Genomic DNA, 12,707 nt, shown 5'->3' on the forward strand with positions numbered 1-12,707 from the left:
GGGGGGGGGGGGGGGGGGGGGGGGGGGGGGGGGGGGGGGGTGGTGCAACCTGTGGCCCTGGGCTCCAGCCTCTGGAAGCTTCTTCTAAATTGCCCGACCCCCAGCCCCCCACCTGCACCCTGCACCCCGGGCTCTGCGATTTTTTTGTTTGTTTGTTTGGTTATTTCATTTTGTTTCTCCTGCTTCATGCACGTGAACTGGGCCCGCGGTAAACGGCGAATATTTAAAGCGTGCGCTCAGATGCGTCTTTGCGCGCATGCGCGCACACGCACCCGCGAGCCCAGCGGGACAGGGGACACATGCATCCTCCCCCGGGTCCCTCTGGAGCTCCTCCCGGCCGCGCACCCAGCTCTCCCGGCGACCCCCGGCCTGTCCTCGGTCGCTACAAGTGGGTGGGCCCCGTCGAGGGATCCCATAGCGCGCGTCCAGGCCTCACCGGCTCAGTGTCGTGTTTTTGGGGTTCGTCCGCGTGGTTGCGTGTCCCCGCGCTTCGCGCCTCTTCGTGGCGGAGGAACGTGCCACCGTCTGCGTGGACCGCTCTTGGTGGACCCATCCCGCGTTGATGGACGTGTGGGTCATTTCCGGTTTGGGCAGATGCAGATGCTCCGAACATGGTCCAGGGCTCCGTGTGGACGCGCCTTGTCTACCCTCTCGGGTCCATCCTCGGAGTGGAATCGCGGGGTCACGGGGCGGGTGCGAGTGTCACTTTGTAAGAAATGAGGCTCAGCATTTGAAACGTGCTGAAGCGCTGTGCGTGGACCATCTTGTCCCATCGGGGAGACGGTTCAGGGACAAGAAGGGGAAACTGAGGACAGGCCATGTGGCTGGGAAGCGGCAGAGCTGGGACCCGAACCCAGGGCCGTCCGAGCCGGAGCATCACCCGTGGGCTGCATGACGCAGAACCGGGATGGAAGCTCAGGGGCACGTTCAGCGTCCGGCTCTTTCTCGGCTTGGCCGTGAGCAACTCTGACTCTGCACGCTCTCCCCCGAGGGCCTGGTATCCAGCAGGTGCTCAATAAGTGCACACAGGAGCCGAAGTGAGAGCTGTGGGTCTGGCTACAAATCAGATGCCACTCCTCCCCCATCTGCAGTGGCTCCCGGGTGCTCAACTTCATAACACAACCTGCAGGCTCCTTCACGTTCGGGCCCCGCTCCTTCTGTTCTAGTCGCACTGCTAGTCAAGGAAATCCCAAACACAGCCCTGCCTCAGGGCCTTTGCACCTGCCGTTCCCTCTGCCTGGACTACCGTCCTCCCGACTTGCACGGGGGTGGCTACTCTTCCTCCTTCACATCTCAGCTCTAAGGTCACCTCCTCAGGGAAGCCCTCCCTGACTTTTCCATCTAAACCAGACCCACCCAGGCCCCTCTGTGACCTCCATCACCCCGTTATTTCTTCCCTCTATCCCTTTTCACCCTTTGAAATTCTATTCTATATCTATGAACTCGTAAAAAAAAAAAATTCATTCCACATTTACCTAGGGCTCTCCATCTGCCTGGCACCGCCGTAAGCATGTGCTTGTTGAGTGTTTACTCATCTCCACTTTTTCACAACTGTTGGCGTTAGGTACCGTCCTCATCTCCATTTTACAGGAATGGGAGACATTATCTCCATTTACGGGAAACTGAGGCACAGGGCGATTCAGGCCACACAGCCAGGAAGCATCCGAGGGGTGGAGGGTGTGTGCTTACAATCCGTCACCTCATGGGACCGGTGGGATCTGCCACAGCTGTGTGTGCTCCTGGTCCCAGCACAGGGGACGGCCGGCGTGGTGGGTCCACAGCCCCCAGTCGAACAGACGAAGTTGCAGAAATCCCGGGGGACGGGTGGGGGACCTGGTGGCAGGGCTGGCTCCAAACCTGCCAGCCCCACGTTCGGTCCCACCTCCAGGGCCACGACCGAGGCCCCCGGAACCGTGAGCCCGGAGCCTCGGAGCAGCCTCGCGGGCGCTGGCTCAGACGGCGAACAGATGCTCGCTATTTTAAACCCACTGCTTAAGTCATTAAGACAGCTGTTTGCCATCCCCAAAGTCGGCGGAATTAGAATTAAATTCATTCCAGAATTAAACACACACATACACACGCACGCACAGCCCGCCACCGTTCGGAGGCAAAACTTGTTAGCATTTAGGCAAGCTGCGCCTTCCAGCCTGGGGACCAGGCTCTCTTCCGCCTGACAAGTGACATCGCGGCCCAGCGGCTGCCAGCGGGACCTGTGGCCGGGGCGCCCCAGGGGCCCCAATTCCCACATTTGCTCAGGCCTCCACCCTTGGACTCCAGCTGCCAACTGGGCGGCCCCCCTGGATTTCTCCCTGACCCTTCAGGCCCAGCGGGGCCCGACAGACCTCAGCAGCTGCCCCTGAATGGGCTTTTCCTCCCGGGTCCCCATCCTGGGGGCGGCCACTCCACCTCCACCTGCCTCTCACAGCAGAGTCTGGGTCTCACCTCCTCGTCCTCCTCTCCCCTCACCGATTACATCCAAATGGTCGGGACTGGTGATGCCACTTCCAAACAGCTTTGCTCCACCCCTACTGCTACTGCACTGGTCTGAGCCTCCATCACTTCCAGCGTGGATGCTTGGGCTGCCTCCTCCCCGGGTTCCCAGCTTCCGCCCTCACCCCCAACCGACTGTTATTCCTCAGCAGCCAGAGGGATTTTCCTAGAGCCTCAATGAGATGGTGCCATTCTCCTGCTTAAAGTTCTCCAGGGCAGGGCAGTCCAGTAGAACGTTCTGTGATGATGGAATGTTCTAGAACTGTGCGGCCCAACTCGGTCACCCACGTGTGGCTATGGAGCAATTGAAACGTGGCGGGTGTGAGCGAGGAGCTGAATTTGGAGTTTTATTTCAGTTTAATGAATTTAAATAAGCACAGGTAGCCGGCGGCTGCCATATTGGTCCGTGCGGCTCTAAAAGCTGGAAAGATCCCCGGGGCCCCCGCCGTTTCTCTACGCTGCTGTTTGGCATCCCGGCTCTGACTCTCTGCCTGAGCCTGCTCCGCTCTCGCCCATGGCAGGCTGGAAGTGTCACAGAATTCATGCCACACCCTCCCCCCAGCATCCCCCAACCGATAACTGGCAGGGGCTGGTGCATAAGTACCCCAGCTCCCTCCTCCCTTGGGTGGGGCATCTCTGAATTGCAAGCTGGGTGCTGTCTCCCCGAGGTCCCCCGTGGGACTGAGCCCCATCTGCTCACCATGGTCACCTGCTCATGAGTGCACCCTGTCTGGCGCCCACTTCCCCATTGCTCCCCTGGGGCATCCGGGGATCGCCTCCCCCATAAAGGACTTGTGCCCAAATCCTTGTCTCAGGGGCTGCTGGCAGGGAACCCAGGTGCGCCAGGCTCTGCGTGCAATTACGATAAAATGCAAACTGTCCATCATGCCTGCAGAAGTGAAGCAAAGAAAGCTTAATAAATTGGAGTCGGGAAAGCCCTTGGGGGAGCTCTCAGGCCTCATCACAAGTCAGTTACTCCAAACAGGAAGAGACGTAAGCTCGCATCTTGCAAAGCAGGTAAAACGACTTTCCTACTGAAGGAAGATTTCTCTCCCCACCTGGCAACAGCCCAACCAATCAGAAACACTGCAGCCCAGCCAATGAGAAATGCCACAGCCCAGCCAATGAGAAATGCTGCAGCCCAGCCAATGAGAAATGCCACAGCCCAGCCAATGAGAAATGCTGCAGCCCAGCCAATGAGAAGCACCATAGCTCAGCCAATGAGAAACGCAGCAGCCCAGCCAATGAGAAATACCGCAGTCTAGCCAATGAGAAATGCAGCAGCCCAGCCAATGAGAAGCCGTTGCCACCCTGAACTGTTACTTTCCTCCAATGGACTTGCTTGAGAACAGTCCCGCCCACTCCTTTTCTCTATAAAAGCAGCTCCCTGCTTTGTTTCCCGGATTGTGTATGCTTTGCCATAACAGGGGCGCAACGTGAATTCCGATTCTTTGGGCTATTCCCGAATAAACTCGTTTTGAGATAAAATAACGGGCAAATTTGCTTTCAGGGTTGTTGTGACCTTCAAGACCCTCGGTAATCAAGCCGGTGACCCCTTCACTCCCAGCCCCCGTGCCCGCCATCCTGGCCTCTTGCTTTCCTTCCTCCCCGTCTTCCTCCTTCACCTTCTTTTTAGTGCCTTAAGGCTCTTTGGTGCTTTTTAAAAAAACATTTTCTTTTGAAATAATTCTAGACTTACTGAAAAGTTGCAGAAATACAAGTTGCAGAAAGTCCGGAGTTCCCGTATCCCCTTCCCCGAGCTTTCCCTAATAGTAGCCTTTTACATAACCTGGCACGGTGCTCAAAACCGGGAAAATAGTGTGGGTACGATATCAGTAATGAATCTACACATCTTATTCGAATTTCATCAGTTTTTCCACGAATGTCCTCTTCCTGCTCCGGGATCCCATCCAGGACCACTCGTTGCATTTCATCGTCACACTCCCCAGCATCCTCCACTCTGGGGCAGTTCCTCAGCCCTTCCTCGTCTTCCATGACCTTGACACCTGTGAAGACCCCTGGCCAGGGACTTTGTAGATCGTCCCTCAATTTGGGTCTGTCTCATGTCGGCCGGTGATTACAGTGGGGCCGTGCGTCTCTGCCCAGAATCCCACAGGGGAGATGGCACATCCTCCGCAGTGCGGGGTGTCAGGAGGCACGCGAGGTGGATGTGTCTCGTCACCAGTGATGTTAACCTTGACCCCGTGGTTACGACGGTGTCTGCCAGATTTCCCCACTGGAAAGTTACTTTTTTACTTTTTCAAATTAGTAAGTGTCTTGGGAGGGTTACTTTGATGCTATGCAAATATCCCGTTTCTCCTGAAACGTTCACCCAAGAATTCTAGCATTCTTCCATTGACCTGCTTCTCAGCCACTTGATCTTGTCTCCTCATCGTGTTACTTCCCTCCTGGAGCTTGTCGCCGTTTCAAATATTCTTGTTCATTTATTCGAACGTTTTCCTCCATCGCTGGACGGAGCCACAGGAGGGTGGGGACTGGGTCAGTCCTGGTCACGTCTGTGTCCCCAGTGGCCAGCCCAGGGCCTGGCGCACAGTAGGGCCTTAGCAAGTATTTGATGAACAAATAAACGAAAGGAAATGACACCAATCCACCAGGCCCAGGTGCTCAGGGAGTTTGATTTGGTGGCACCCCAAGAATGTTCTAGAAGCAAAGGTCTTCCCTCACTTCAAGCTTCCATTCCAATGTTCCCACCTCGAGGAGACCTTCCGTGAGCACCCCAACCAGTGCCGCCCTCTCTCAAGCACAAGGCCTGCTTCATTTCCTCACAGCCCTTCCCACCCTGGAATTACTTTCTTTGATGGTTGGTTTCTTCATTTAGTTAATTAGTTCATTGGCTGCCTCCCCTCCTCTCGGCCAGAATACCATCTCCAGAATGTCAAGGGTTTTGTCCAGTGCCCAGCTCATCATCCTGTGCAGACAGATCCCTCTCCCCGGCAGTATTTCCCGTCCCCACCCGTTTAATTATTCCAACATGAAAATCGGGACCTTGGAGCGAGAAAGGCGGGAAGACAAATGAAGCGGTCTGACCTCGGACAGCAAGCCTGTTAATTTGCAGCCTGACGCCTGGCCCGGGGTGGTGGCCAGGCTGGGACAAAGCCACGGACGGGGCAGGAGGTTTGGGGAGCCTGGGGATGGAGGAGGCGTCCAACCCCTTCTCAGCTGTGGAACTTGGTCAGGGACGGTCCCCTGTCTGCATGCCGGCTTCCTCCTGGGAGGAACGAGGGAGAGCAGTTCCCAAGTTCAAAGGGCGACGGGAGGGTCCGCGGGCGACCGTGTTCAGAAAGCGTCTGCAGACCCTGCATCCGTCATCGTCATCTTATGGATGGGGAAACCGAGATGCTGAGACGGGAAGCGAGGGCCGCGTGGGGCCTGAAGCCCAGCTCCCCGCCTTGCACCGTTTTAGGCTCATCTGGGTCCATGAAGGTGTGTCTTTGGCATCAAGCTGACAAAATCCACTGTATATCCTCGGGCCAGGCGTGGGGCTGGGGAGTGGAAATAGAGAGAGAGACAGAGACATGCAGAGATAGACACAGCCTGAGAGAGACAGACAGAGGGACCCACAGAAAGAAACATGAGAGATAAGAAGAGTGCTTAAGTCAGAGAGAAAGACAAAAGGGGACAGGGACAAAGTGACCGAGAAACAGAGAAAGACACACATGGAGAGACGAGGACAGAGACAGAGAGCAAGACAGAGACACACAACAGAGATAGTCACAGAGACATGGAAACAGAGACACAGAAAGGATGAGACAGAAAGTGAGAGAGAGAGGAACAGAGATGGAGGCAGAGACACTGACGGAGGAACAGAAAGACAGAGATGGAGGGAGGGCGAGACAGGGCAGACGGAGATTCAGGACGAGACAGAAATGGCCAGACAGAGAGATGCAGAGAGAGGAGAGACAGAGAGACGCGGGAGAGGCCAGGTCAGCCTGAGGGGGCATGAGGTCAGTTTTATGAAGACGGAAGCTCTCTCTTAGGCAAAAAAGGAAACATACGAGTTCATATAACACGGGCACAGGTGCTGTGTGGCCTTCAGGCTCAGCTGGATTGGGGCGCTCGGATGTGTTTAGGACTCGGGTCTCCCTGCAGCTCTTCCTTCTGCTTTCCCCGGTGTTCTTTTGTTCTCGGGAGGCATCTTGGTTTGGGTCCCCCCAGAAGCGGGCGCCGAGACAAGAATTTGAATGAAAGTTATTTACTTTGGAAGCCATCTCAGAAGATGCTGGGAGGGGCGTCGGGGAAGGGAGATGGGAAAAGGAAGGCAGCCCGGGAAGGAAGCATCGTCCAGGGGCAGCTGGGGCTTCATCCGCCGGGACCTCTAGGACATTGTGTGGGACATGCACCCCAGAGTCCTGTCACTGGAGGGGCGAGAGGGATGGGGTGTTCGCCCCCTGACCCCCATAAGGCAGGGGTTCTGGGCTGCTCCCCAGGGGTGTTAGATCTCGGGCTCGCCCAGACCCCCCTGCACACGGGCCCCCTTCCCGTCCCCCCACCAACCAGAGGACCCTTTTGGAAACCCGCATCTCTTTAACTCGGGGAGTAATAAGTGAGTTCATGCCCGTCGCAAAAGATCCCAGCAACGCAGAATGTATAACGCGGAAGCGGGAACCACCCAGCCATGTCCTGCCTTTACTGTAAGCTTTTCTGCGGCTCCCCCGTCGTTCTCTGTAAACCCTGAGGCCATTGGCCGTCAAGGTCCCGGGCTCGCCCTGCCCGTCCTTCCCCGAGTCTCTCCCGTCCTTGACTGAGACCATCCTTCCAGCCGCTCTGAATGGCTGGCTCTTTCCAACCTTTCAACACTTTCTCTCTCTTTCTCTCCGTCTCTTGCTCACCACAGGACCTTTTCACATGCCGCACACATTCCCAGCATGCCGTTCTCTGCCCCCTGATGCCAACTTCACCCTTACTCATCCTCCAGTCCCAGCGTGGTGACCCCGTGACTTTGGCTGGCCCCACCCAACCCGGACCCCGGGACAAAGATTCCAGCACGTACGCGTTTCCTGCACGCGCACCACAAACCAGGGGGTTTAACACGACTTAACACGACAGATTTATTCTCTCCTGATTCAAGGTGGTGGCAGGGTTGGTTCCTTCTTGGGGAATCAGAGGGAGAATCTGTTCCGTGCCCCTTTCCCGGCTTCGGGGGGCTGCCGGCAACTCGTAGACACGTCACCCTATCTCTGCCCCTGTTGTCACACATGTCCCTGCGTCTCTTCTCTGCCAATGGCGGTATTAGACCAACTGAGAAATCCTGAAGAATAAGCCAGCCTGGGAAGGTGCAGCTGAGGAGACAGAATTCTGTTCCCGGCAGAGGAAACAGCATGTGCAAAGGTCCAGAGGTCAAGAAGTCATGGTGCCTCCGGAGCACTGAAAAACATTCAGGCTTTTGAGATGGGCAGGGGGCGACCCTGGGGGGCTTGCCAGCCCCAGAGGTGGGGCACAGGCTTCCTCTTGGGGGTGGGGGGGCCACGCGAGAGCCCAGAGGATTGAGGTTTTAGCAAAATCCAGGACTGCCATGTGGCATCCGATGAGGCGTGGAGGGTTGCGACCCGGAGGCGGGTCTGGTCTGGGAGAAGGATGAAGTCAGACCCCATGCTGAGTGCTCATCCCACATCATCTCATCTAATTCTCCCACCACCAGTCCCATAAGATAAGTTCCCCATCGGTGGGCCCATTTTACAGATTGCAAAATGGGGGCCCAGAGAGGTTGAGTTACCTGATGTCACACAGCGTGTCAATGGGAGAGCCAGGAATTGAGACTTGAGCAGGCCGCTTAGCCGGGCAGGAGACGGACTCAAGGTGGGAGGTTTTGGGAGGCGAGGGGGTGGATAGGACGTGAGGCTGTCGTCCGGGGCTCTGGCTGGGGCACAGGGAACAGTGGGGTAGCCGGGTGGTGAGGAAGCTGTGAGGTGAGAGAATAAAGCTGGTGCAGGTCTGGAGGCTGACCAGGCGGTGAGGACTTGGGACCCCCCAACCCCTGCCAGCCCAGCCCAGATCTTGGCACTTCTCCATCTCTCCAGGTCAAGTCCAGTTAGACCCTGAGGATGTAGGAGCCCAGACCTGAGTCGTGAGAATCAGGCCTGGGGAGAAGGGGCATTCCAGGCAGAGGGCACAGCCCGTGCAAAGGCCCTGGGGCAGGACCAGGCCTGGCACGTGGAAAGAACAGCGAGGAGGCCTGTGTGGCCACAGCTGAGGGATCGAGAGGGAGAGAGGGACGAGGGGAGGAATTTGGGCTAGAAAAACAGACCTCATGGGGCATGGGTGCCCCAAACAAGCCCAGGTCCTTCTGGGAATCTCTAGGTGTGACCTTGGCACCGTCCTCGGTGGGCCTCTGGGAGGCACAGGGACGGGACGCTCCCGGAGGATGAATTTGGGGGCTGGATCTGTGTCCGCGGGGGCCGCCAGCCCACTTTGTGGTCCCCTCTGAGGTCCAGCAGACGGCAATGCTCTGAGCCTTCCAGAAGGTTCTTCAGAGGCCACCCAGGCCCCCAGGTCAGAGACCCAGGAATTGTCCCGGCCCCAGGCCCAGGCAACGGGGGGCTCCTGGGGGACAGGCTACATAGCAGGACGATGTCACAGAGGCCGGTGGCCTCTAGAACCCTGGGGCCTCCTGGCCTCAGTGTCCTCTGCCAGCGCAGCCGCCCGGGCAGGGCAGCTCCTCCCACGACACGATGCAGAGCGCGCTGCCCCGGGGCCCTGTTTCCGCCTAGCCGCCCGGGTCCCCGCCGCTCTGGGTGACGGCCTCGGCGCCCCCTGTTCGAGACCACCCCCCTGCCCCACCCCGGGCACGGGCCCCCTGGGGAGGCCCCGGAGATGCCCACAGGCCTCCCCGTCTGCTGTCCCCAGCGGGACCTAACTCCACACGGCGGCCACAGGAGGCAACCATGGGGAGGCTGCGGCGAGCACTGGCCCGGGGGGCCGTACAGGTGTCTCTGATCCTGTGCGCCCTGCTGGCGCCCTCGAGGGCCGTGGTGCGCGTCGTGCTGGCCGGCAACGGGAGCGCGGTGGACTTCGCGGGCTCGCAGGCCCTGTTCGGGGCGCCCCTGGCCCCCCAGGGCGTGCGTGGCTACCTGATGGAGGCCAAGCCGGCCAACGCGTGCCACCCTATCGACGGGCCCCCGCGGCCGGGCAACGGCTCCTTGGGCGCCATCGTGCTGATCCGCCGCTACGATTGCACCTTCGACCTCAAGGTGTTGCACGCCCAGCGCGCCGGCTTCGAGGCGGCCATCGTGCACAACGTGCATTCGGACGAGCTGGTGCTCATGGCCCACGTCTACGAGGACGTGCGGCATCGTATCACCATCCCCTCGGTGTTCGTGGGCGAGGCCGCCTCGCAGGACCTGCGGGTCCTGGTGCGCTGCGACAAGCTGGCGCACGTCCTCCTGCTGCCCGACTACCTGCCGTGCCCGGAGCCGGACTGCCATCCCTTGCTGGCCGCGTCCTGGGTCCTCGGCCGCGCGCTGGCCCTGCTGGCGTCGGCCGCCTTTGTGCTGCAGCGGCTGTGGAGGTGGCTGTGGGCCCGGTGGCACGCGGAGAGGGCGGTCAAGACCCAGGCGTGCCAGAAGGCACAGGTGCGCACCTTCACGCGGCACAGCGACCTGTGCGCCATCTGCCTGGACGAGTACGAGGAGGGCGACCGGCTGAAGATCCTGCCGTGTGCGCACGCCTACCACTGCAAGTGCATCGATCTCTGGTTCTCGCGGGGCGCCCGGCGCGCCTGCCCCGTGTGCAAGCAGTCGGTGGCCGGCACGGAGGACGGCTCCGACTCCACCGCCGACAGCTTCAGGGACGAGGACCCCTCGCTGCCCGGCCGCCGGCCCCCCGTCTGGGCCATCCAGGCCCGGCTGCGTTCCCGGAGGCTGGAGCTGCTGGCCCGGGCCGGCCCGGCCCGTCACCACCGCGGTGCCACGTCCCTGGGGACCGTGGAGGCCGAGGCGTCCTCGGAGGGGTCCCCGGGTGCCCCCTGAGGCCCACGGACCACCCCCCACCTGCACCCTGACCCCCGGCTGGCGGAGAATAAAGCGGGTTTGAAAGCGGATTCTCGCACTGGCCGCTGGGGGTCGGGGGCACGTCCCCGTGCCAGCCGTGTGTGGCCCGTCCCAGCTGAGCCCCAGGTGGCTGCCGGTGTCCACGGGGGAGCGAGGAGAGACGGGGCACGGGGAGGGCGCCGTCAGGGCCACCACGGCTCTGTGCCGGCGTCCCCGTGTCCCCACTTCCAGGGCCGCTGGTCTCTGGTTCGCTGCTTGGTCGACACACTTTTTTGTGAATAAACTTCTTACTCTGGAATCACGTCAGGTCGGGTGTGGAGGGTCCCCATGTGCCCCGCCCGGGGTTCCCCTGCACGGGTCACGTCTGACGTGAGCACGGGGCGTCCGTCACATCACAGACAGCAACGGGGGTACGTGACGGCGACCCCGGCTCCAGGGGTCATTTGAGCCCCACCCCCCGCCCATTCTGGCTTTTTCTGGTGGAAAATCTCTAACACACCCAAGGGGAGGGGGTGAGTTGGGGACACCCACCCGCAGGCCCCCGTCCCTCGGATTAGACACAGTGGACACGCGGCCGCTCGCGTATCTGCCACCTGCCACTCACCCCAGCCCTTGTTATTTTGGTGCAAATCCCACGTGTTTTTGCATCTGGGAATATTTTGATTGTGTCTAAAGCTGTAATTCTCAACGGGGGTGGGGATGCTGCCCCCGGGGGACACTGGGCCGTGTCTGGGGACGTCTGTGACTGTCACACTGGGGGGTCTCCTGGCATTGAGCGGGTGGGGACCAGGGATGCTGCTCAGCCCCCCACAGCACCCGGGACGAGACCTCTTAGAAACCCCACGACCTCAGCGTCACGTTCGAAATGACAACAATCCCTTCGGAGCGGCCGCTCCCCGCCATGGCGCCGTCCCCGCGTGTCATCTGTAGCGCACGTTTCCCTCGGTCCTTCGAGTCCGGATCCAGATGGAGAGCCGTCCGTGGCCGCCGGGATCTCTCTTTGCAGCCACGGCTTCTCCCCCGTCTGTCTCTTGCTGTTTATCCGTCATTCACCCTGGGACGTCCCCGGTCCGGGTTTGGCAGAGTGTGTCCCCCGGGGGGTCCTTTAACACGTTCCTCGGTCCCCCTGCATCTCCTGTGAATTTGTCGCTGGATTCGGACGCCAGCTCGGATGTGGTGTCACTTTAGAGAGAGCAGATGAGGCGCTTCTTCGGCTCCCAGTACGTCTTGCTTCTGCAGGGTTGGGCCACGTTGAGGGGTCTTCTGGGCGGTGGGTGGGGGGCGCGGCTGGGTCACGTGGCACGAGTGACCAGGGAGGTCAGGGAGCGAACACTGGATCTGAGGCGGGAACGGTGAGAAGGGAGTGGGTATGCAGGAAGAGCATTCCAGGCAGAGGGCACAGCCCGTGCAAAGGCCCTGGGGCAGGCCCGGGCCTGGCATGTTGGGGGAAGAGCGAGGAGGCCATGTGGCTGGAGCAGAGGGAGGAGGGGGAGAGAGGGAGGAGGGAGGGCAGGGAGGGGACGGGGCAGGCCGTGTGGGGCCTTGTCAAGCTTGATAAGGAATTTGGGTTTTATTCTGAGGTGCCAAGTGAAACCACTGGAGGGTTTCAAACAGCTCAGAGAAAAATCCCACTTAGCAGCCCTGCCAGGTCTCTAGTTTACAGACAAGGTAACTGAGGCCAGAGAGGCCAAGTCACTTGCTCAGGAACACACAGCAGATGGACAATGACAGGATTCGGACCTGGCAGTCTGGGCTTGGTGGGTTTTCGAGCGAATACTTGCTTTTTTCCCAAGGTTTCCTTGTTTACACACACGGATGTGTTTTTCACTCATGTTTCGCTGTCTGCCCTTCATGACGTAGCCGGGAATCTCCATGGTGGTTGAAGGATGAGTTTCCCTTCTTGGACTGATGATGGCAAAGGGTGGGCTTATCTGCTCATGAGCAGGAACAGTCAGTTCAGGGGTGAAAGGAGCCTCCATGGTGTCCGTGGCCTTGGTTCCTTCTCTTTTATTGCTCCACATCCCCTGCAAGTGGTCTCCTCCTCATGGGACGAGGCAGCTGCTTGAGCTCCTGCCATCGCATCTGCATTCCAGTCAGTGAGGAGGAAGGGTTGTCTTCTCTCTTTAAGGCCTCTTCTCAGAAACCCCACTTGTGCTCACACCCCATTGGCTGCAGCTGAGTCACGTGGTCACACTTGCCCAAAAGCATGCT

General features: G+C 59.5%; 1 protein-coding gene across 1 annotated transcript; it reads left to right on the top strand.

Moving 5' to 3' along the window:
- Positions 1–611: 611 nt before the first annotated feature.
- Positions 612–10,475, top strand: ZNRF4 (zinc and ring finger 4). The gene is given in 3 exon segments (XM_046638318.1): positions 612–693; positions 9,129–9,337; positions 9,339–10,475. Coding segments are annotated over 3 exon segments (1,428 nt in total).
- Positions 10,476–12,707: the final 2,232 nt, after the last annotated feature.

The sequence above is a fragment of the Equus quagga genome, chromosome 14, assembly GCF_021613505.1.
Source record: "Equus quagga isolate Etosha38 chromosome 14, UCLA_HA_Equagga_1.0, whole genome shotgun sequence".
Taxonomy (NCBI): Eukaryota; Metazoa; Chordata; class Mammalia; order Perissodactyla; family Equidae; genus Equus; species Equus quagga.